This window comes from Lutjanus erythropterus, chromosome 24, assembly GCF_056507025.1.
Source record: "Lutjanus erythropterus isolate fLutEry1 chromosome 24, fLutEry1.hap2, whole genome shotgun sequence".
Classification (NCBI taxonomy): Eukaryota; Metazoa; Chordata; class Actinopteri; order Lutjaniformes; family Lutjanidae; genus Lutjanus; species Lutjanus erythropterus.
Genome location: NC_139340.1, coordinates 18095556 through 18118977, shown reverse-complemented (window position 1 = coordinate 18118977; position 23422 = coordinate 18095556). Strand labels below are relative to the sequence as shown.

General features: G+C 41.0%; 3 protein-coding genes across 5 annotated transcripts in view; all 3 read right to left on the bottom strand.

Annotated features, from left to right (window-relative positions):
- Positions 1–410: 410 nt before the first annotated feature.
- Positions 411–6155, bottom strand: LOC146304966 (uncharacterized). The gene is made up of 2 exons (XM_084713416.1): positions 1947–6155; positions 411–1077 (listed from the first exon to the last, which is right to left on the bottom strand). Exons 1-2 carry the CDS (start codon positions 4462–4464, stop codon positions 758–760), a joined length of 2838 nt encoding a protein of 945 aa, XP_084569542.1. The 5' UTR covers positions 4465–6155; the 3' UTR covers positions 411–757.
- A 147-nt stretch (positions 6156–6302) lies between these two features.
- Positions 6303–17347, bottom strand: styxl2 (serine/threonine/tyrosine interacting like 2). Of its 2 annotated transcripts, none has more exons than XM_084713414.1 (6): positions 17232–17347; positions 15040–15176; positions 13978–14105; positions 11974–12205; positions 11065–11282; positions 6303–9570 (listed from the first exon to the last, which is right to left on the bottom strand). In XM_084713414.1, exons 2-6 carry the CDS (start codon positions 15153–15155, stop codon positions 6767–6769), a joined length of 3498 nt encoding a protein of 1165 aa, XP_084569540.1. In that variant the 5' UTR covers positions 15156–15176; positions 17232–17347; the 3' UTR covers positions 6303–6766. The 2 variants fall into 2 exon arrangements, with proteins under 2 accessions (XP_084569540.1, XP_084569541.1); XM_084713415.1 differs by having other exon boundaries at positions 13987–14105.
- Positions 17348–19021: 1674 nt separating this feature from the next.
- Positions 19022–23422, bottom strand: part of crfa4 (cytokine receptor family, class I receptor 4) — a 29579-nt gene continuing 25178 nt past the window's right edge. The window contains exon 9 of one of the 2 annotated variants that reach the window (XM_084713778.1): positions 19022–23364. In XM_084713778.1, coding sequence (XP_084569904.1) covers positions 22693–23364 — 672 coding nt within the window. In that variant the 3' untranslated portion in view covers positions 19022–22692. The remainder of the gene's footprint in view (positions 23365–23422) is intronic. The other variant, XM_084713779.1, reaches the window with a different exon arrangement.

The following is a 23422-nucleotide window of genomic DNA, read 5'->3' as shown; positions in this document are numbered from 1 at the left end:
TCATCTTTTGTGTCTTTTATCAACCTTACCAGTAACAATACATGCCTGTTTTGGGTAAAAAAAAAATCCCAGTGGTAAATCATAATCATCAGATTAAACAATCGAAATTATGAGATAAAAAAAAATAGAATTATGAGATTTAAAAAAAAAAAAATCTGAATTGTGGGATAAAAAGTCATAATTATGATTTTGGTTGGTTGGTGGTTATAAACCATAAATATATAAATAAAATAATAAATTTAGCCCAATCCAACCAGAGGAGCCTCTCAGAACAAACACAAATCTCAATGAGGCTTCATAAGCTTGTTTAATATAATTAAAATCCAATAATAAATATAACACAACTGTGATTATCAGACTGACAATTCAGTTAGAAAATATCAGTCGACAAAAACAACAACAAAAATATGTTTGTTTAAATATATCTGTGTTTATTTGAGTATTTTCTTTCAATTTAACCACATTATCATTGTCTTTCAGTTGTTATTTTTCTATATGTACAGAGTCCTAACATCTACAGTGTGAATCATCAGATGGCTCTGGGTCTGTGTCTCTTTTAATGAAAAAAACACCCAGTATTACATTTTAAATTAAGTATTAAATTGATCAGTTTTAAATTGTAAATGGGACATGGAACATTTTCATTGTAGCCTAATACATCTTCATATTCCTGGACAAAAAAACACACAAAAACACACAATCACAAAAACCAACTGGGTCAACAGAACCAAATCTTCTGACAATATTAAGAGTTTGATCACAAGTTCATCATAGACTCAAACTCATCAATCCTCTGTCTGGTGTTTCCTCTCCGGATCTTCCTGTAGGACACAGATTTGTACTTTGATTGCCGGCTGCTGCTCTTTTTGTCGTCCGCGACGTCCGCCTTCCCGTTCATCTTGTGTGAGTTTTCTCCTCCCTCCTCTTTGTCTCCGTTTTCCTCCCTCACTTCCATCACAGGGTTTTCCACCACGCTGGGTGAGTTTTGGGTTGGACTGGGCTCTTTGCCTCCTGGTCCGGCCCTGAACGACGACTGAGCAGCTGAATCCATCGTCACGTTCCTCTCCGACCTGCAACCTGGAGGTGGAAATATCATCTGTGACTTTTTGTCTGATTAAAACACTGTTTTAAAGGTTATAGCATTCAGTTTCATTGGACCTGTGGAGGCCTTTTCATTATCACTTGTTTTTGGCAATAGAGTGTCATCTTTGTGGAATTTTAATTAGATTTTAATGAGTGAATTAACTCTCTGGCCTGAATCTCCACTGTGAGTAATTGAGTTTCAGCCAATCATGACTGCAGTTATGTAAGATCCTCTCCACACTGCAAACTCAAAGTGTACGACTTCCAGGAAACACTTACAGTAACAAATATTCTAAAAAGTTAGAACCAAATTCAAGTGCGGCAGCTTATTGCTGTCATGCATTTTAATGACTTTTATTTGCTGACTAATCTGCATTATTGAGTTGCCTTTTATATAAATCACTTAATTTGTATTAATTTTGTCCTTTTGACTTTAGAAAACTGATTTTATTTTGAACTTTTTGAACTTATCTTTTCTCATTAACTTGATGTAATTTAGTTTGAGGTCAGAGAAACTTAAACTGATCAGTTATCACATTCAGATTTATTAAGAATAGACATAACTGGAAATTCATGCTAATTTGCATTTCTTGCTGTCTAAAAAGTTAACTAGCCTACTCATGATAGCTTGTAGAGAAGCTTTTAATTTTTCCTCCTTTGAGAAAAAACTTGTTGGCTAATTACTGGAGCAACATGGCCGAATAATAGAAGATTAGACAACAGTGAAGAACGACAGACTGCCAGGCAGCATCTGACAGACTTTTGTTGACGGACCAACTAGTGAAACTAAAGGTTTAAATTTAAGTTAAGTTAAAGAATGATTAAATCTGGTTTAAAAATGAGTTCTTCTAGATTGTGGTTACCTGTGTGTCGTTCAGGTGTAATGTCTTGGATCTTGTCTTCAGCTGCAGTTTCACCTTGATGTCCTGGAGCAGGAGATGATGTCTCAGATGTCTCGTGTCCCTCTGGTCTCTGTATGTCCTCCTCTGTAGGGTCTCTCAGACTCAGATGAGCGCTGGCAGCAGGCAGGTTTGTGTCTGTCAGAGCAGCAGTTTGGGTTGAAGTTCCCTCCAGCTCGTTGTCTCTGCTCAGTGATGTGGGATAAACGTCCCCGTTGTGGTTTTTGGCAGCGGCCGTGTCTTTGTCTTCATCAGAGAGGATGCTGGGACACTCTCCACGTCCCGTCTCTGCACCAGGATGACTCTGTGTTTCTTCTACAGGTGGCGACGGAGGAGGGGGAGATTTTTGGGAACCTGAAGGGTCGAGCTGATTTCCCTGCTCATTTTCTTCTGCATTTTCTTCACTGTCTACTAAGACCTCCATTTCTTCTTCTGTTCCCTCCATCTTTTCTTCTTTTCTATCAGTCTGTTGTTGTTGTTCTTGATCTTTCTCCACCTCGTCTTCTTGTCTGTCCTCCATCTTTAAACCTGTTTCCTCCATCCTTTCTTCTTTATCCTCCAACATTTCTTTTCTTTCCTCCATATTTTCTTGTCTTTCCTTCAACTTCTCTTCTTTTGTATCAGTCTGTTGTTGTTCTTGGTCTTTCTCCAGCTCATTTTCTTGTCTTTCCTCCATCTTTGTTTCTGTTTTCTCCATCTTTTCTTCTTTTCCATCTATCCTTTGCTGTTCATCTTTCTCTACATCATTTTCTTCTTTTTCCTCCATCTCTTCTTCTGTTTCAATGTGATGTTCTTTGTGTTCTGTTATTTCAAACGTTTCTTCTTTCCCCTCCACATTTTCTTCTACCTCATCCATCTTTCCTTGTCTTTCCTCCATCTTTTCTTCTTTTCCATCAAACTGTTGATGTTGTTCTTTCTTTACCTCTTTTTCTGTTTCAGCAGGATGTCCTTCATGTCTTTTTATGTCGATCTTTTCTTCTTTTTCCTCCATTTTTTCTTCTTTTCCATCAGTCTGTTGTTGTTCTTTCTCTATTTCATTTTTTTTGCTTTCCTCCATCTTTTCTTCTCTGTCATCTATCCTTTCTGATCTTTCTTCCATCTTTTCTTCCTTTTCCTCCATATTTTTCTCTTTTCCATCAAGCTGTTGTTGTTCTTCCTCATTCTCTACCTCCTTTTCCATACTTTCTTCCACCTTTTCTTTTTCTTCTGCAGTTTCTTCTCCTCCTATCAGGGCCTCCACTTCTTCTTTTCCATCGATCTCTTGTTGTTCTTGTTCTTCTCTTTCCTCCATCTTTTCCTCTTTTTCCTCCATCTTATCTTCTTTTTTCCCAGCCTGTTGTTGTTCTTGTTCTTTCTCTCCTTTCTTTTCCTCTCTTTCATCCGTCATTTCTTCTTTTCCATCAGTCTTTTGTTGCATGCTTTTCTCCACCTCCTTCTTCTGTATTTCCTCCACATCTTCTTTTTTTTCAACATCATGCTCTTCATGCTCTTTTATTTCTCCTTCTGTCCCTCTGTCTTGCTTTTTCCTTTCATCATCCACCTCTTCTTCCTCCTCCTCTTCCTCTTTCTCTCCATCACCCTGTCTTCCTTCCTCCACCTCCTTTTCTTCCTCTTCCTCCTGAGTTTTAACCTCCATCTCTCTGTCTTTTTCTCCCTCAGTCTCCCCTAATACTTGTTTCTCTTCTGCCTCCTCTTGTTCTCTCCTTCCTTCATCCACCTCTTCTTCCTCCTTTTCTTTCTCTGCTCCATCTTCCTCACGTCCTTCTTTTACCTTGTTTCTTTGTTCTTCATTCTTCACATCCTCTTCCTCCTGTCTGTCTGGTTCTTTCTCCTCTTCCCCCTTTACCTCTTCCTCATCATCTTCTTCAATCTTCTCCTCCCTTCTCTCTTTCTCCTGCTCAGTCTGGGTCTTTGCTTCTTGTATCTCTTCCTTTTTCTTCTCTTTTTCCATCATTTGTACATTTTCGCCTTCTTTCTCTTCTACCTCATCCTCATTTTTTCGTTTCTCATTTTCATCTTTTTCTAACTCTTCAATCTGTGTTTCTTTCTCTACACGTCCACCATCCACCTCTTTCTCCTCCATGTTCTTCTCTTCCTGCACCTTTTCTATCCTCCCTTCTTCTTCTTCTTCTCCTCGTTGCACCTCCTCCTCCTCTTGCTCTTCTTCTTCTTTGCTCTCTATTCTACCTCTCCAGTCTTTACTCTGCTGATCTCCTCCCTCCTTCTCCATCTGCTCCTCGTTGTCGTCCTCCATCATCACTTCATCTTCTTCTTCTTTTTCTACCTTTTTGTTGTCTTCTTCTTCTTGGACACTTTCCTCCTCATCAGATCCAGTCCCATCAGACAAAACCTGTTCCATTGTGTCCTCCAAAGACAGAATATCTCCAAACAGCCCGACTGCCTGAATGACTCGAGACACTATTGAACCTTCCTCCAGGTCCAGGCTGTCCAACATGTCCGCCGCCGTCCACCAGCTCGCCATGGCGCAGGGACAAAGAGAGAAAACTGCTCTTTAACTGCTCAGTTTACTGAAGGAAATAAACGTGCAGGTCTAAAGCTCTCGTCCATGTTATGAAAGGATTTGATTAATGCTGATTGGCAGACACGCAGCACACGTCAGTCCACAGCCTGGTGACCTGAAGGCCACGTTTTCAGCCTCGGGTTTGTAATACTTTAATCTTTCAGGTGTGATCGTTCTACACACAGATTCCTACTTTGCTTGAAACAACCACCATGAGTACATTTCTAAAGGTCCAGAGCGTCATATTTACAGGAATTTATGGGAAGAAACAGAGTGGAATATTCATAAGTTTTCATTAATCAACTGAAAATAAAAATCACTGTGTTTTTGTTACCTCAAAATTAGCAGTTTATATCTACAAAGGGGGTGGGTCCAATGGCAATCTTGAAACCTCAAATACAGGGAGGATGTTGACACCAAAAAGAGTTTCAGAGATTTTGTTTCCGGCATTCGGGCAACTTTAAAGAATGCATTTTTGCCTTAAATACTTTTAATTTTACTTTTGATTCTCCGGAGAAAATACAGAATAAGTCACTCCTCTGGTGTGAACTACTCTTCATTAGTTTTCTTTCACGCTGTCCTGCACCTGAAAGAAAACTGCAGTGCAGATTTTACAAAATGCATGCCACTTTTTTCCTTTAAAACGTTCCTTTTGTAGACTTTATAGTCCCTGCACAATGTCCTGAAACAGGTAGTGATAGTGAAAAGGGGATAGACATACATATACTGTTAAATTAAATGTGCTCAATAAATATTTTTTTTCTTTTTTTTTTTTATAGTATTATATATTTTTCTTCCTTCCTTTGCTTCCCTCTTCTCTTTCAGCCTGAAGATCAACATTCCCATAGTGGCTTATCCGACGATGGTATGTAAAACTATAAGCTGTAATGACTGTTTAAGTCTCACATGTGTTGGCATTATGTCACCATTTCTCATCCTCACTGCAGGACACAGATTCATTCTTGTCCAAATGTACAAAAAATAATCATCATCATTAATTCTTTATATTTTAGATCATCTGAAAGATGCAGATGTTCAGGTGTTTCCTCTGCTGTTGGATCAGTCAAAACCTTCAATAGTAAATCACAAACCAAGCACTACCACCCATGTCCACTAGATGATGCTATGACTTTTTATTTTTATTTCTCAAGCAGAGCACACATCAGAAAACCGCCTGTTTCCAAAAACAAGCAGATATAAAATCTCTCACAATCATCTACCCAAGAATCAGCAGAATTATGCGTCACTTTTCCAGGAAATGCTCCCCATGGTTCATTATACAAGAATAAAAAGAGTTATGACTTCAAATTTGCCAAAATAAAAAAAAAAAGCAGACACTGTCCCACAGAACTTTCTACTGTCTGCTGCATGTAGAAAAATGAGGTATAAATATTCAAATGTACTGCAGAGACATGCAGTGCGTGCATGTAACGCAGAAAACGAGGAAAGACCATTATAGACATAATCCTAAATTATAATATAATATAATATTACAGCATTCTGTTTATTTCTCAGGAGCAGATTGTTGTTATAGCATAGAAAATAATTTTTAAGTCAATATTTTGTGTCAAATTGTTTTTTGTTTTTTTTTGTAGCAGTCTGCAGGTCATTATGGCAAAATAAACCCAAACAAAGGGGTCTTGAATCACCTTACATAATTTAATATTAATATGATAAATACATTAATCACCTGCAAAGATATTTAGCTTTTGGAGCTATTTGCTTAATTATTAATTTTCTATTTCTTTTCCTTCTTATTAATGAGGATCCTAATATGTCAAATCCAAAAATACAAGCCATCATTTATCAGAACATTTATTGCAATAATAAAATAAAGTAACAGTACAAATGGGATTTGATTCAGTTTCACATCATCTTTTATGAAAATATGCACTAAATGTGTTTTACAATCAGTTTTACATCCAGCGGTGCTGCAACCTAAAACCTTAACTCGTTTTATTATTAATAAAACAGGCTCTAAACATTCTGACTCATACATTTTTGTTGCATGATAAGTTGCCAAAAGTGCGTTTTCTCCTGTTTCTAAACTGGCTTTTTTTCCACAAGAATGATACCAACTTTTACAAAACTGGCTGATCTGAGCTCAGTTATTACAGTTTCTTTAACAATAGTGCATAAAGTAAGTCTTTGATCCACCCCACAGTACTTCTGTTCAAAAAGTTTTTATGTGTTTAGCAAGATAACCTCATTTTTGAACCTTTTGCTCTTGTTTTCTTAAACCTCCTTGCATCAGTAGTTTCTTCTACGATTCATTTCTGCTCTGTGATTTTGCTTCCTGCTGCGCCCTCCAAGCTGCAAGAACCTCGTCGTCTTCAGCCTCGGCGGCGGCGCGTGCTCTGATCCTCTGCCTGGTCTGGGCGATGAATGTAGCGATGTCATCCTCTTCCTCCTCTTCGATTTCCGCCCTCCTGCTCCTCCTCCCTTCCGTCTCGCTGCTTTCATAACGTGAATGATGAGCAAACTGTCTCTTTGTCGAGAGGTCGCCGTAGCTCTCTGTCCCTTCTTCGCTCTCGTCATAAGCGCCGTACGATCTACCCGCCCGGCTGTAGTTGTGGGACTGCGTGAACCCGTTGCAGGAATATTCTGCGTCTTCACTTGATAGATTCTCATGTAACCTTGATCTGTATCTGGAGGTGACGCCATACGTCTCCTCATCTTCTTCATCCACAGCATATGAGGCCCGGCGGCTTGAGAAGTCGAATTCAGAAGCAGAGGCATCAAGATCGTCGTAGGGATCGTCTGACGGGCCAACTTCTGCTCCGGAGGCCGTTTTCCTCGGAGGAGGCCTGACACTTTTCAGCCAGTCGTCGATGCTGGTGTTCTTATCTTTCTCCAGGGCAGGGTTGAGATTCAGGCACCCAGAGAGGCCGTAACTCCTCGCAGGTTTCTCCTTTTTCTTTGCCTCTTCAAGAAACTCCTCCTCTTTTTTCTTTCTCTCCTCTTCCTCATCTTCGTCCTCCTTTGGTTTCTTTTTCTTGTAGAGGGTGCTGCGCTTGTTGTCCTCCAGGATCTTCTTCTTTTCGTAGGTAGCCATCTTGTCCCTCATCTCAGACTTGATCTCCTTGTCTATGGCGTCCAGTTTGCCCATGTTGACCTGGTCTTGGAAGAGGCTGAAAAGAGGGACGCTGGTGGTGGTGATCTTGTTCTTCTTGGAGCCCAGGGTGGAGTCGAGGGTGGATCCCAGAGCGGAGCCTCTTCCTGTGAGACCAGAGATGCCGCTCGACCCGCCACCTGAGAGGACAGACGCCGCCCTGCCACGACCTTGAGACAGTGCACTGGAATAGGAAGCACCGCTCAACAAGGATGCTTTGTCATCGTCCACGCCACGGCCTGAAATCACACTTGACGGACCGCCAAAGCTAAGCTCCGATCCAGCCCGTGACGGAGGAGGCAGGCTCATCTCGCTTTGCTTCTGTTTGATTGTTTCAGAGACGACATTTGCGATCCAGTTTTGGATGCTGGACAGATTGACCATCGGTTCACCTCCTGGGCCCTGGACGGTAGGAACTGGGACGATGGGAGGAACTGGCGTCAGGGGATTCACTGGGACTGCAGATTGTGCTGATCTTGTACTGCGAGCCTGTGAAACTGAAGATATGACGGATGACCTGCCGCTCAGCATGGACATGTTGTCATCATTGGCAACACTCGGTGGACCCGTGACTCCAGCTCCAGCCCAGAAGGCGGAGAGCGGTATTGTCCCTCCGCTGATGCAGCTCTCGGTCTCCCAGCCACACATGGACTGACTCTCTTCTAGCGTTTTCTTTGAGCGCTCCAGGAGCTCCTCGCGTCTTTGCCTCCGCTTGGCCGTTTTAGAGTCCTCACCCCGACTCAACTCCAAAATCTCATCCGTGTTTTCTTCCCCGAGACGCTTCTGCTGCCTCAGCTTCCACGACTGATACGCTGTCAGGTTGACGTCTTGGAAGGACGGCGTCTTAGCTTCTCCCTCGCCGTCACCACTCTCTCCATCTCCTACAGAACTTTTCTCTCCATCCTCTCGCTCTTTCTTGTTCCAGCCAAACTGAATCCTCTTCACGCGCCAGCGCTCCAAAGGCGTCATCTTCTCCTTGTTCTTCTGGCAGAAGTTGTACATGGAGCTGGTGTCGGAGAGGATGCTCTCCACCTCGTCATCAATATTCTTCTTTCTTCCCTCTCCACTCTCTGTGGCGGTGCTCTCGCTGCCTTCATCGTCCTCTTTCTTGTGGTAGCGAGCAGCAGCTTGTTCTTCGATTTCCCTCAACCGCTGTTTCCAAAGATCAGAGTAACTTGTGCAGCTGGAGGTGGACATTGCGTCTGAGGGTGGACGTCTGTTGCGACGCTTCAACCGCTCTTTGACAGCTCGCACATCCTCGCTTGTGACACTCTCCACATCTGCGTCTACACCTTCCTTTGTCCTCTTGGGTCGTCCCTCGGGGAGAGATTCTTCATCCTCTCCGTCGCTGTTCAGCTGCGCCTCCCACCAGTCATCACTCTGATACCTCTCGTTCCTCCGCTGCCACTCACGGATCATGCTATCGAGACCATCGTCATCGTCGCCTTCTTCTGTGCCCTCCTGCTCCAGTAAAATCTCTTCTTTAACAGGGGCTGATCTGTGGTTGTCCAGCCCGTTCTGCGCTCCGATTAATCCACTCCTGAGCGCCGCAGCAGCTGCAGAAGAGGCAACACTGCTCATCACACTTTCACCGTCCTCCTCCTCTTCCATCATGATGGAGTTTGCTTTCACCTCAATCATACTCTGCTCTTCCTCTTTATCAGTATCATCATCATCATCTTCATCCCCGCCCTCGCCGAAGATGCGAGCGCGTGTGCGAGCGTCAATGACAGAGCACTGGCTGAGCGTTTCGTCGTCGTCGTCGCGCTCCTCCATCAGGTTCTCATTGAGCTCTCGCAGCTGCTTCAGGAAGCCTTCGTTGGGATTGATGGCTCGTTTTTTTCTCATGGAAGTCAGGGCCTCCATGATGGTCATGTGCTGGAAGATCATCAGGTAGGACGCCACGAGGACAGCAGAGCGACTGACGCCCATCATGGAAACAACCAGAATCTTTCCTGCAAGAAAAGAAAACAGTCATTATAGCTTGACTGATGCTGGATTTTGAGGCCAATACTGATAATTATATTTAATTTTTACAGAAACACATGAACAAATATAGTACGATGAAGTCTGGAGCACACAATTATTATTAAGAATATTTTAATGAAGTCAAAAGGGTGTGACAGCCATGTGACCACAAGATGTAACAAGCTGAAAACAACATGAAAGATGTAAGATGATGCAAATTATATAACAAGAAAATAACATAAATTATGCAACAAAACAAAAGCAACAAACCCGCCATGAAAAACATAGTAGGACAAAAATTACAAAACAAGACGTAAAAATTTGAACAAGATGAAACAGTGGGGCAACTTTTTAGTTTTATACTAAATTTCAGAGCCTGAGCTTTTTTCACTTTTACTATAATACAGAAGTTGAAATCAGTACTTGTACTTTTTCCTGAGTCTTATCTGTATCTCCATTTGAGTAGAAGAATGTCTGGACTTGAACGAAAAAAAAAAATACTGTAAGTGGACTACTTGATTATTATAAGCTAATTATTTATACATTATTATTTTAAAATACATGATGTAAATCTGATCATATCGTTGGTGTATACATGTAGAAAAAGACTTGATTATCCTCTTTTAGGAAAATAATAAAAGTTGTTTTTGGTTTGTGCTACTCACAAATAAAAATAACATGTGGGTTAAAGAATTTCATCAGACAGCGTGATGGGAAGTACAGTTGTTGCTGCTGACGTCTTTGGGAAACACTTCATGAATCAGCTGCAGTTTCGATGAATGAGAGACAGTAAACAGTGTGACTGTTACATGATCCTCTTCCAGGAACACAGATGTACTCTGTGTGGACCATAAAACACTTCTCAGAAAGCTTCAATGTTGTGTAAGTGTGGACGAGACGTTTCCGCTGAGCAGTTTGTGATCTTGATGAGATGAATGTGTTATTGTGCCGACTGTCCATGTTAAGTAAACAGTTTGAACCAAAAAATGAAACCACCGTGTGACTGCAGAGCATAAACGCTGCAGAAATCTCAAGGATCACAACTTTAATTTTTATTTTTCCCAACCTTCTATTCAGTTTTAAGCAAAAAAAAAAAAAAAAAGAAAAGAAAAGAAATTAAGAGTCTGTACAAGTGACCTAAATGTACAATGACATCACACATGAATTTGGATGTAAGACTTACACTACAAATAGAAGAAGTAAATGTAAAGGACTAATGGAGTTATTGATTACATGGATGACAAATTAAATGAATGTAAGCTGGTGATTCAATTTTACATTTACTTTAATACAGCTGCAGTACTTATTTTAATAATTTATTACCTTTAATAAAGTTTTCTTTTTGCACTGGATTTTTTTTCATGATAAATCTTTTAAAAAGATTAAATATTTAATATTAAAGATTAAATGTTTAGTTCGTTCATCATAAGGAAGAATAAATGTGGCATGAAGGAGGACGGACAAAACAAAGCATCTCTCACCCCTGTGTGTCAGCAAAGCCTCGTCCAAGAATTCAGCGGTGGGACGAAAGTGCACGGAGATGTCGGCGTCGGGGAAGTCGTCCACCTCGATGCCCATGTACTGGATGTTCATGCCGGCGTAGAAAGACTCGCCTGTGTAGACCCCTGTGCCGTGGGCGGTGTTGAGGATGTGGGTGATGCCCATTCGCTTCAGACGAGCCTTGTTGACCGCAACAGATCTGAAAAAGAAAAAAAAACATCCATATCTAATTATATTTGAAAAATACTCATCCAGACTCATCAGGTGCTTTTGGAATTTAAAACAGCAAATCTGTAGCACAAAATAAATCACATTTTTTATAGAAAATAACAGTTCAGTAATATTTTGAGACTACCTTTCCCTCTGAAGTGGTGCTAGTGGGTAATGCACATAATAATTGTAAAAATTTAAAAAAATTCAAAAATAATTCTCTGGTTCAAACGTTGTTGGATTGTTGTTCTCAACCCCAACATTTACCAAGGCTGGTAAAAACTGCTCCAGTAGATTGAAAGCTGCAGAACCAGCCAGTAAGTGACATGTAGTGAAAATCATTTTGTTGAACTGCTGCTTCTCAAATCAAGAATAAACTTTTAATAATAAAACAACACAGCAGGTCAGGTCACTGATCGTCTCAGTGAGCCAAACACACAAGATAGAATTTGAAATTTTTGGGGAAATAATTGAGACATTAGTTTGGAAGACAAAGGTAGCTTTGTTCCTTTCCAGTGGGGGATAAAAATCTGGGACAGTTTATTTATAATTTTTATTTCCAGGATGAGACTCTCATTTCTGGAAGGAAAAATGTTTGGTGGAAAGGTTTGTTGGCACCATGTACTAATTCACAACACGTATTGATCAGTCTGGTTGTTTCCCGCCTTGCAGAGACTCACTTCTCGGCTATGAAGATGTTGGGCCACACCTCGTCCACGGGGTTGATGGGAGCCTCCAGGCGGTCCTGCACTATGGCCCTCTGGATGTCCAGCACACAGGGCGTGTTGTAAGGGCTGCGGTCGTCAATCATGTCCCTGACGCGGTTGTAGAGGTCCTCCACCATCAGCTGCTCGGCCGATTCCAACATGGACTCTGGGATGGATTCGGCACGCACGCTGCGAGGCGGCAGCTCTGAGGAGGAAAGACACTGGTTGTAATAATGATGATAACATGGACTTTATTTGGTGCTAAACCAGCTCTTGTGGAATGAAACTAATTAAATGACACAGTGAGATCCAAGTAGCCAATGGATTGTTGGGCAAACAAACATGAGCCGGCTCTGATCCATTTCTGGCTCATAAAACTGGATTCGAGCGAGCAGACTCTGCTTTACAAGAAGTGGTTCAAACTGTTCTCATGCTCTCCAGTTACAGCGTCAAACTATGATGCTGTAGGAAACCCTGTAGTATATGCAATGTCTAGGAAGACTTTCAAAATAAAGGCACAAAAACTACTTGGGGAGGTTTTGGTAAAGATCATGCTTGAGGTTTGTTATTTACGTGAGTTCACCTACATGACACACACACACACCTGCAGAACAGCGTCATAATTTGAAACACAGGGTCTCTGACCGAGCTGCTGTATTTAAAGAGCTGTTTAAAGCAAATGAATTAAGCTGATAAATGGACTCTTCTTCACAAAACACTGGGTAGTTTATGATTGAGTTTGGGCCAAAATAACCTAATAACACCTCTGGTACTGTAAACTTCAACTCAAAAAAAGTTGGGACAGGTGTTTTTGGAGCTTTATACAACTGTCACCGTCTCCTGTCATGGTGCAGCCATCAAATTTAGAATGAGTGTATCTTTACAAAAAAAACAATTCTGTTAATAATTTTGAACATTAAATATCTTGTCTTTGTACTGTATTCAACTGAACATAGGTAGAAAAAAGATTTGCATCACTTCACTGTGTTTTTATTTGTTGTACACAACATTGCAACACACTGCATGAAGGTACGTGTAGATATTGCAGAATGAGACATGCATATTAAAACACACACACTTATGATTAAGGAACACGCGGTGCAGAACATCAAAACACGCAGCTCATTAATGATGCAGCTGTCACAGCTGTATTCATCAGCGGCCGTCGTCCTCCCTGCAGATGAAACATGCATCGTCCATTAAACTGCCGTTAGTGTAATGAAATGTCAGAGGAGACATCTGATACGATGTCATACGAGTTAATTTCCTCAATCAGCTCGACTCTGCTCCTCCGACGAGAATCTCCATCTGGTAATGAGCTGAAGGAACGAAACGTGGACTGACTGTTATTGCAGAGTATTCGATCAGACGAGAGGTGTTGAGTGTGGAGTGAGAGCTCATTTCTCCAAATGCAGCATTTGGATGAGGAGTGACGACCTGAAGATGAATCAGATCCTCATGAAAACTGTGGACGGTGACCTGATATGATCTCTGATCGGTTCTCCTCCAAACTGAACTCAAGGAAGCCTCAATTTTTCTCTATTTCACACTGAAACTGAACTTATGTGACTTTTTTTTATCAGTGTAAATTAAACTTCAAAATCAATGAAACAAATTAAGCTCTGACAATAATTGTTTAAATTGTTTGGACATTTTTGATATTTCATATGATGAAAATAACAACTGCAGTTCTAGAATTGAGTCTAATTTCATGCACCCTAGAAATGCTGGACAGATAAAGTTTATTAACATTTAGACCAGTATTTGAACTGCACTGTAAAATTCAGGCTCAGTCCATCATATATTTTGAGTTTCTCTCTGAATGAAATTAAACTGTGAACAGCTGCTTGCTTAGAATCACCACACAAAGGCAAATATCTCAACAGCAAGGTAAAAAAAAATACTTTGAGAAGCAGATTTTAACACTACAAGCTGTTTTTTTTTTTTTTTTGCAGTATACCGGTCTGTCTTCATCACCTGTCTCACCCTCGTTGATGATCTTCTTGGCAGCGATGGCTGACGACAGGTGGATGGGCTCCATGAAGATGCTCGCAGCATCCGAGCCGGAGATCATGGAGAACCTGGACTCGGACGCCATGGAGAAACTGACGGAGAGAGCGGAGAAAGAAACCAATCAGAGGAACTTATCAACCAGCGTCAACAAATAAAAATATCCTCATCACAAATATCACTGTAAGAAAGCTTGAACATGGATGGATGGATATATAGATGGACATAGATGTGCCTGCAGGTGACTGAAACTGTGATTAGCTGGAAAACATTATTTCCTCTGCTTTCAACTAACTTAACTAAGCATGTAAGGGAATCAAATCAAATGGTGGAAAAAACAGTTTATATAAAAAGCAACTGACAGGAAAATTATGTAAATTTACATAATTTCCCTGTTCTATCTTTATAAAAACAGCATATTGCCATTTTGGTGATTTAACTGGCTATATGTAGTGCCTGCTGCCAGTTGTCTTTACACAAGAGAAGAGGAGCAGGCAGTTCTTTTCAGTGCAGATGATTGTTGGTTACTGGGGGCTGTGGACAGGAACTGGAAGCTCCTATTGGCTCACATGAGGTGTCAGACTGCATCGGCCATCTTGAGACCAAGATCTCGCTTCTACCTGCGTGCAAACTCGAGTTTTGACAGATATAAGTCGAAGATTACAACACCTGCTGGAAAGCTTATCAGTGTTTTCATGCATTTTGGCTAAATTTGTTGCTGTATTGGGATCAACTGGACCTTTGCCAATGAGTATGATTATTGATCAGTGGATTACTGGAGTCTTCAAAGGTGAGTTGCATCATTCTAGTAACTGTTTGCTTGCTGGTTTGTTGCATTGATTGCATCTGTTGTTGTGATTGTATCTCAAAATCATCAATCGAAACACAAGAATCTCAGTTTTCCACCTGTATGATGCATGAGTTCACAGGTTTACATAACCGCTAACGTCGGAGCAAATCTCTTAATTTCTTTGTAATTAAACAGAAATCTGTGTGTTGTGTTTGCAGCTTGTCCAGGTGCTCTCCTACCTGGGGGACGGACAGCGCAGGTAATGAGACTGGATTCCTTGGATGCTCCTCTCCTCCTCCTCTCCACCAGGAACTGTCTGATCACCATGCTCCTCGCTATCGTTGGTCGATGCCATGGCAACCAAGGTCCCTCCTCCCTGTCCATTTGAAGAAAAATTTATATTGACTCTGGAGTCGTTTCTCAACTAGATAGATGATGCCAACAAAATCAGATATAAAGGCAGTGATAGACCAGAAGCACCTGCGCTCTGCAAGGTAAAATGACACTTTTATCCCGTGGAGTTTGGTTGGTTTGGAGAGAATGATACTTGACTTATATAACAGTGGTTATCTGTCATAAAGGTCTGTCTGACAGGAAGGTAAAGTTTTAGAAAATATTCTTAATATAGCATAAACTGATTTAGATTTTTTCAGTGTCAGGCAGATTTTCTAAAGCCTGAAAACACGAGGAGGAGCAGAAGTCTGGTTTTCTCTCAGAGTGGCTTTATTCATCAAACTTATTATTTAACTTCTGCCCAATGATGCCAAAAATAAAGTGCCTCCTCCAGCTTTAATAACACACACTTAACTTGTACAATACGAGTTCTATATTGAGCTGAAAAATCCATCATGAGCTGAATAATGGAAGGAAGTGCAGCCTGTTATTTATGTCACTTACACAGCAGGACATGAGAAAAGTGGGACCAAAGTAACACATGGAGAGAAGAAAGAAAGAATCTTTAAAATTACAGCTTTGGTGGGAAGAAAAGACCTGACAGGAGCTGTAGAGGAAATTATAGGCTTGACATGTGGAATGTAAAAGTTCAGAATTGTAAAAATATAAAATTTAATGTAAAAACGAGCTTGAGCTGGTCTGACTCCAGATTCAAACAGAGATTTATGATCTAATGTTCAAAGAGAAATGTGTAACGCTTCATGAGTCACACTCAGAGATGGGACATGTGTGAGCTGTCAGGACCTGCAGGTGATCAATGATCTATTAAAACATCATGACTTTCTGCAGGAGAATCTGCTGGAACTACTTTCTCTTGACTAGAAGAAAAGTAGTTCCCACATGAAACTGCTCACGACGAGGTCTCTGGATTATTTTGAGTAACCGGGTCATGATTCCTGGAAAGAGCTGAGCTTTTGAAATGTATTTTGGCGCTGGATGAAAAGTCACAAGATCACAATGAAACAAAAACAATAAATCAGTATTGAGAACTGAGATTTCTTCTGAGAGTTTAAGGAATAATTTGAGATTTTAATGCCTCTAAACTTAGCAGAGAAGATAAATGTACCACCATCATATCTGTTGGATCTGTGAAAAATCAGGTGTAAAAATGACCACCAATCCTCCAACACTTCCTCACTGAAGTGAAAGTGAATTATGGTTAATAATTTAATATTTTCAGTAGCAACCATTTAATTTTCAATCACCCAAATAATGATAAATCAGGTTCACAGCTCACAATGTTTTGGTGGTTTCTAAAACTCAAAAGATTCAAGTTTATCAAAAGAAGAAAGTACGTTATCTCAACAGAAGTTTATAGACCACAGTTTAGCTAAGCTAACTGTTTCCAGTCTTTATGCTAAGCTAAGCTAACCAGATGCTAGTTATGGCTTTATATTTACCATACAGACATGAGAGTGGTATCAATCTTTTCAGCACAAAAAGTGAATCACTGTTGTTTCAGAAATGTACCATTTTAAAGGAATATTTCGCAAAATAAATTGGAGAAAGTGGATCCTTTACATGAAACGAGTAACTTAACTTTTAAATATGAAGTAACTTTGAATCACATGACAACTATATGTCCTGTCATGTTGTTGTCGAAGTATAAAAAAAACATAAAAACATCAGGAATGTAGAAATATACTCAGATTAAGCCGGTTATAAATCTGTGTATGTATTGTGAGTGTGTGTGTGTGTGTGTGTGTGTGTGTGTGTGTGTGTGTGTGTGTGTGTGTGTGATATGAGGACTTGCAGCTGATCTATTTTTAACCCAGGCGACAGCTGCCTCAGAGCCTGTCAGGCCTGAGATGAGTCGCAGTCTGAAAGGCCTCACAGCTCCCAGCTTCAACAACACAAAAACATCAACACTCATCACAAGTGAGAAAAATCACCAAAATAGAAAGAAGGTCTTCACATTTATATAAAAAAGACCATACCGTGTGTGTGTGTGCGTGTGTGTGTGTGTGTGTAGTCTTACCTCGGTCGGTCTCGGTCTAAAGGAGGTGGTCTGAAGCTGATGGCGTCCAGACTGACACTAAAGTTAGAGACAGACCCTCAGCCAGCTCCCCCCACCAGGCCTGCAGGGACACCCGACACCAGAGCTGCAGGTAACTGAGTACTTTTACTCAAGTAAAGCTGTAGTTACACACACAAAGGGGGTTTTCACTCAACTGTTTATATTTCATTTACAACATTCCACATTTTTTACTCCACAGATTCAGATTTTATATCCATATAAGATAAGTTTTTATTATTATTCTGTCCTCTCTACACTTCCTTATTTTACTCCTGTTCCTTTCTTTCTTATCCATCTTAGCAGCATGTATTTAAAACTTTAGAATATTATAGACAGACTTTTCTGATGGGAAACCATCCGTTATATAAGACAGATATTACTCTCTCCAGAACCACCAAACTCTACTGACAAAATCAGTCATTTTACCTCACAGAACACAGGCGTTGTTGGTCTATTGCTGCCTTGATTGGTTAGTTCCTTTGTGTTATTGTGTGACTTTGGTGAATCTGAACTAATCCTTTCAAACCCTGAAGTCACACAATAACACAAACTAACTGACAGATTGAGTCACAGGTGGACCAGCAACTCCTGTGTTCTGCGAGGTAAAATTACTGATTCTGCCTATGGAGTCTGGTTGGTTTGAGGAGAGTGATATTTGGCTCATTTGGCTCCAGGAAGGTAAAGAGGTGAAAATATTCTAAATTTAGTGTACACTTAAATTGTTTTTTTTAGGTGTCTAAATATGTTTTACTGCTGACCCTGTCCTCGTCCTTTCTGACCTTCCATCCATCTGTCCTTCCTTCCTTCACTGTTATTTGTCTTCCTTCCTTCTTCTCCTGTTTTACTTCACTTCAATTTCATGGGTTTTAACTAAATTTCCTGATTTTTTATCCAAAGAAGAAAAATAAAATATCAACAAATGTAGTAAGAATAGTTTAGATCAGTAGATGATAAAACTTTTGAAAAACTTTTTGAAGGTTTGGTGAGCTGACACTGTGAGAGTGACTGGTTAGTTTTTCATTTACTTGAATGTAAAAAAGGAAGTGAAGCTCTGTGGTGCTGATCAGAGCTCTGACCCTCTGCAGTCTGTTTAAAAGCTTCTGTGCTTCACTTACGTCACTTTAACTGATGTTTTGTTGTGTTTCTGCCTTTTCAAATCTGATTTTCTCAACGTCCCACAGGAGCAACTTTGTCTTCTGACCTCGGATGCTGCATGTCTGTTTATCTAAAGTCAGCTGACAATCGCCTCGGCTATTTATAACCTCAGAATGCAGCTAATTTAAGTCACACTGCCGCCAATATGAGATCACTTGGCGTATTGTTTATTTGTAGTGGAACGCTTACAAAACTAATTCCAGTGGGGTTTGACTGATGAGATTTTTAAATTCCAAGAAATTCTGATTATTGAGTGATTCCAGCAGAAAAGAAAAGCATTTTAACCACTGTGAGTACACTTACAGCATCTTTGTTCCCTGAAGCATATTCTTATTTACTGTAACTTTCTATTTCATGCAGGTGCAGATTATAAACCAGAGCTTCATGCTGATTGGAGCAGATTTGGAATTTACCGTCTCATTTAACGTTCCTTTACTTACTGAAACATCTGTATTTTCATCTGCGTGTGTGTGTTCTCTATGCATGAAAACTGCAGTTTTTGGTACTCTCATGTTGGCTTCACTTTGTGTTCTACTCAAATTGTTCTCACCAAGTTGTGTGTATGTAATAAATGATAAACCGTGCACACGTTTAGCTGCCTTTTCACTTTTTATTGCATTGAAAAGTAATCCAAAGTGCTTTTGTCCGACAAACAGAAAGTCCCAAAGTTCCATGTTGGACTGAAACCCTGTTCAGTGGTTTTGTCACAATAAAAGGTGAAAATCTAATAAACACTGAGCTGGTTTTTAAACTGTTATACTCTTTACTCTTCATCAAATGAAAGTGTTTGCAGGCGTGTGGGAGTGGCACGTTGGCTGGTCGAGCCATCTGCTGAGATTTCAACACAACAGAAGTATGAAAGCAAACAAATACTGCTCTGTAAAAAAAAGGCACATACAGGCACAAAAATAGAAAACTGCACGACATCTAACTGCAACATCAATGAGAAGAACACAGCGACGGCACCACAGAACTGTTGACTGAGTTCCCAACATCAGAGGTGAGGGAGGTCAGGGCGAGGAAGTGATGTGGGCGCTTACATCAGTGTACAATGACAAGTGTGTTATAGTCGGTGTGGTCCACTTCTTACAAGTCCATCATCGTCAATATTGCCTTTGATCGAACCCCAATTGGCGACACAATAAACAGGTCACATGGTACAGCTACACAACTAGTCAGACCGCAACGACACGAACAGAATGACAGTCAGAAGAATACGTCAAGGGACTGAACACACTGAAGGAATATCAACACTGGTTACAGCATCTCTCCAGAGTCCAAAGCTATTGTGATGCCCAGCTGCTGCTGATGTTAAAAAGCACAAACCCGACTGGTCAGATGCTAGCGGCTCGTCTTTGGTGCTTGGTGACATCACCATCAGTGCTGTACTTTAAGGTACTAAAGCCAATAAGTGAAGCGTGACATTGTCAGGTTTGCCACCAGGAAGATACACTGAACCTGCCGAGTTTTTGGTCGTGTTGAGAAGGAATCCCAAGATCTGTGAAACCATCGTGCAGGTGCACTTGATTCAGAAACGTAGTGCTGAATGTCACTTTTGATTTGGTTCAGACACAAAAACTACTTGGGTAGGGTTAACAACAAAAAGTACACGTAGTGGTTTAGGAACAAATTATGTATCTTATGTCTTTGGAAACGTCTTGGGATCGTCCAGGTGTAGGTGGAGGATGTGTCCACCACGACCTGGATCCATTTTCAGCCTCTTATCAGGATAAGTGGCAGAAAATGGATGGATGGATGTAAAAGGATAAATACAGAGAACATGTTGAGGCTGCCAACAAGAATGCAGTGCTATCAAAGACCAGCTAATAGCAGAGGGCCAGGTGGGTACATGTGAGGCAACACAATGTTGGTTTGGATTAGCCTCTTATCCTGACCCCGCCTCTTCATTAAAGGGACAGTTTGGATTATTTGAGATGGGGTTGTATGAGGCAAATGTGCGCTATCTTTAGAACATTTTCACCACTTTACTGTGCTGTTAGTTTTTCAACTGCTGTTATAGAAGCCATGTATCGTTACCTCCAAACCCACCAAACTTCAGTGGAAGCATCAGTCATTTTGCCTCACTGAACACAGGAGTCTATTTGTGTTTTTGTGTGACTTCTGTGAATCTGAACTAACATTTTAAAACGCAGGAGTCACAAGATAACACCAATAAACGAATCAATCAAGGCAGCAGTAGACCTGCAGCTCCTGTGTTCTGTGTTGGTTTAGAGAGAATCATATTTGACTCATATAACATCAGAAAAGATCATCTGATGGCAACACAAAGCGGTGAAAATATTCTAAACATAGGTGTCCTCTTGCTGGAGGTACTACACCGACTATGGATGAATACCTCATACAACCACACTTCACATGATCCAAACTATGCAGTTAACACCTCAGAAACCAAAGGAGGTTCTTATTTATTTAATATTGAGCATTTAATATTGAGTTTCTTGGCCGAACAGTGAATTCTAAATGCTTCTTTGTGTTGCAAAATATATTATTTATATTCTCAAAAAAGAAAACATAACCTGAGGTCATTCAGCATCTTGATAATAATATACAAAATACTTCTTGTAATAGTGTTAAATTTGTTAAACAGGACTAAAATGATGCATAATGAAAAATATGTTCTTTAAATAATGGTCAGAGAGGGGCTTGTTTCTTCAGAAAACGAGACGTCCGGGATGGAGAGTTCAGAAAGTGACACAGATGAAATATATTACAGCAGTGATGGAGAAGTTTGTTAAACCTCCTGAGTGTGAGACGGGAGCTTGTATTCACAGCTTAAACTTCCTGAGGGTGTGACGGTTAGTTTTATGTTTGTTCCTGACCTCTCTGAGCGACTTTCTGGAATCAATCTGTTGAAGGTCACCATATTGGATCATGACGGTAGGTTTCTCCTCTAAATCTCTCGCCCAGACTGTCGCAATACTGAAGGACGGGACAGAAAAGTGATAATGAGACAGATTCAAAGTGAGACATAGTGCCTTTACATGCAGATTAATATTCCACTCATGTTCAGAGTAATTAAATATTACCTTAATGGCACATGTGCGTACCACTGCATGTATAATAATGGAATAATCCTGAATCTGGAACATGAACATGGTGTGGAAACCAGCTGGGATATGGTGATATTAACAGGCACCAACACATCTGGTTTATATCTGAGTTGGAAACGTTTCTACAGTCCGAACAGGAAAGTGAAAGAACGTGTAAAGAAGCTTATTATTTTGTGTAAAACTCCATATTCCAACTATGACGAGGTAAGGCTAATATTTAGATTATTAAAGCATGTAAATACACAAACAGAGAATAAAAGAAAGAGGGTCTGAACGCTAAATAAAAACAGCAGTTTATCTCGCTCTTCCGGACCTGAAACAACCCCTCGACATCAAATGGCATTGCACGTTTTCTTTTTTCCTGAGAAAGACGTCCTGAATGTGAAGCTGTTTGGGAGAAGCAGCACTGTGGTCATGTGGGATTTTATGCAACTGTTATTTTCTTGTTTATTGGATTTTGAAGCTGCATGAGGCAACTGTGTACTCTCTTCAAGTGTCATGGACTCAGTTACCCATAAGTCATGCCATCAAGTCCAGCTTCTTCTGGACTGAGCACTTCAGTTTTTGCGCTCAAAGTCACTGAAACAAACTCAAACTCTTAAGATAATTTACTTTTCTTCTTTAGAGAAACTTTGAGTTTTAGAAACCCCCAAAACTTTGTACGTAAAAAATGTTCACAGTGATTTTTTCATATACAAAGATTCAAATTGTCTAAAGAATAAAAGTAAATTATCTTAACAAAACATCATTAACTGGTAAAACATTTAAAAACTTGTAGAGTTTGGTTTGGCCTCAAAACTCTAAAAATCTATTAAATTAAGTTGCCTTGAAATTTTGAGTTTTCTCAACTGTTTCGTTTTTACAGTGCTCTGGCATACATGGATTTGTTTTAACATAAAATCTTGCAGCTTTAACTCCGCCCACTTTGGTCCCCTGAAGTAAAGAAAGTGAAGTTTGTGGGCAGGTGAGCAGGTGAGTTACAGACAGAAGTTGAGGTCCAGAGGAACGTTTACAAAAAACCACGACGCTGTTTGTTGCACCAGAGGTGGTGTTTCAACTTTTTTTCTCCACAGAAATGTCGTCTGTCTGTTGAAGTTTTTTCAGAGTGAGGTTTGGACGTCGTGGTTTCAGGTTCTCACTGTGAACGTCTCACAGTCTCGCTCAGCAGTTCTCACAGTGTTCCTGTGGTTCTCTGCTCAGCCCTGGTTATCCACAGTGACGGGCAGCAGAGGGTCGGCCGCCTCGCTCCTCTCCACCGTGCCGCCATCCTTCGCCCGGCTCGTCATATTCATCCTGACCTGGTAGTCGCACAGCTTCTTCTTCTTCTCCTCCTCTTCTTTCTTTCCTGCATCTGAATCGACCCTTGGGAGAGGCGGGAACTCGCGGCAGTACGCCGGTGGCAGACAGGGCACCAGGTGCACCTCGCCGCTCTCATTCATGAGCTGGACACAGGTGTAAAAGTCCTGCGGCGAGCGGTTTGGGGTGACAGGAAGGCCGGGATGTCCCATCACGCTGTACTCCGTCCCAGGCAGCGACATGACCTCTGGCCTCGGCCACAGCGAAGGTGCGTCCAGTGGCGGGGCGAAGGCCTCAGGCGGCGAGGAGCAGTACGGTGAAAGGCTTTGCACGTATGATGTTGGGCTCTGTGTTGTGAACTGATGATGGGCAGCTACCGGCGTCAGGTTGCACGGGACCATCAAGGCGTCCTTCTCCCTGTCCGTTGGGTTGGCCAAGACGCCGCGGTCCTTCGGCGTGGTGAGATAGATGTCGTCGGCGTTGACCTGGTCCCAGACCTCCTCGCTGTAGCTCGGTGGTCTGTAGCTGTGGAAGTTACTGAAGTGACGATTGATTTCATCCAAGTTCCCCTTCTGAGGGCGAAGGTGAGGGGTGGAGGGTACGGAGGAGAGGAAGAAGAGGAAGAGGAGG

What these genes read in the sequence shown, in the direction of transcription:
- LOC146304966 (XM_084713416.1), bottom strand. Translation starts at nt 4,464, where the DNA reads ATGGCGAGCTGGTGGACGGCGGCGGACATGTTGGACAGCCTGGACCTG. An exon ending in TACACCTGAACGACACACAG is followed by an intron (nt 1,078 to 1,946) that starts GTAACCACAATC and finishes TTCCACCTCCAG; the next exon opens with GTTGCAGGTCGGAGAGGAAC.
- styxl2 (XM_084713414.1), bottom strand. Translation starts at nt 15,155, where the DNA reads ATGGCATCGACCAACGATAGCGAGGAGCATGGTGATCAGACAGTTCCT. An exon ending in CTGCGCTGTCCGTCCCCCAG is followed by an intron (nt 14,106 to 15,039) that starts GTAGGAGAGCAC and finishes TCTCTCCGTCAG; the next exon opens with TTTCTCCATGGCGTCCGAGT. An exon ending in GGCTTTGCTGACACACAGGG is followed by an intron (nt 9,571 to 11,064) that starts GTGAGAGATGCT and finishes CTTTTCTTGCAG; the next exon opens with GAAAGATTCTGGTTGTTTCC.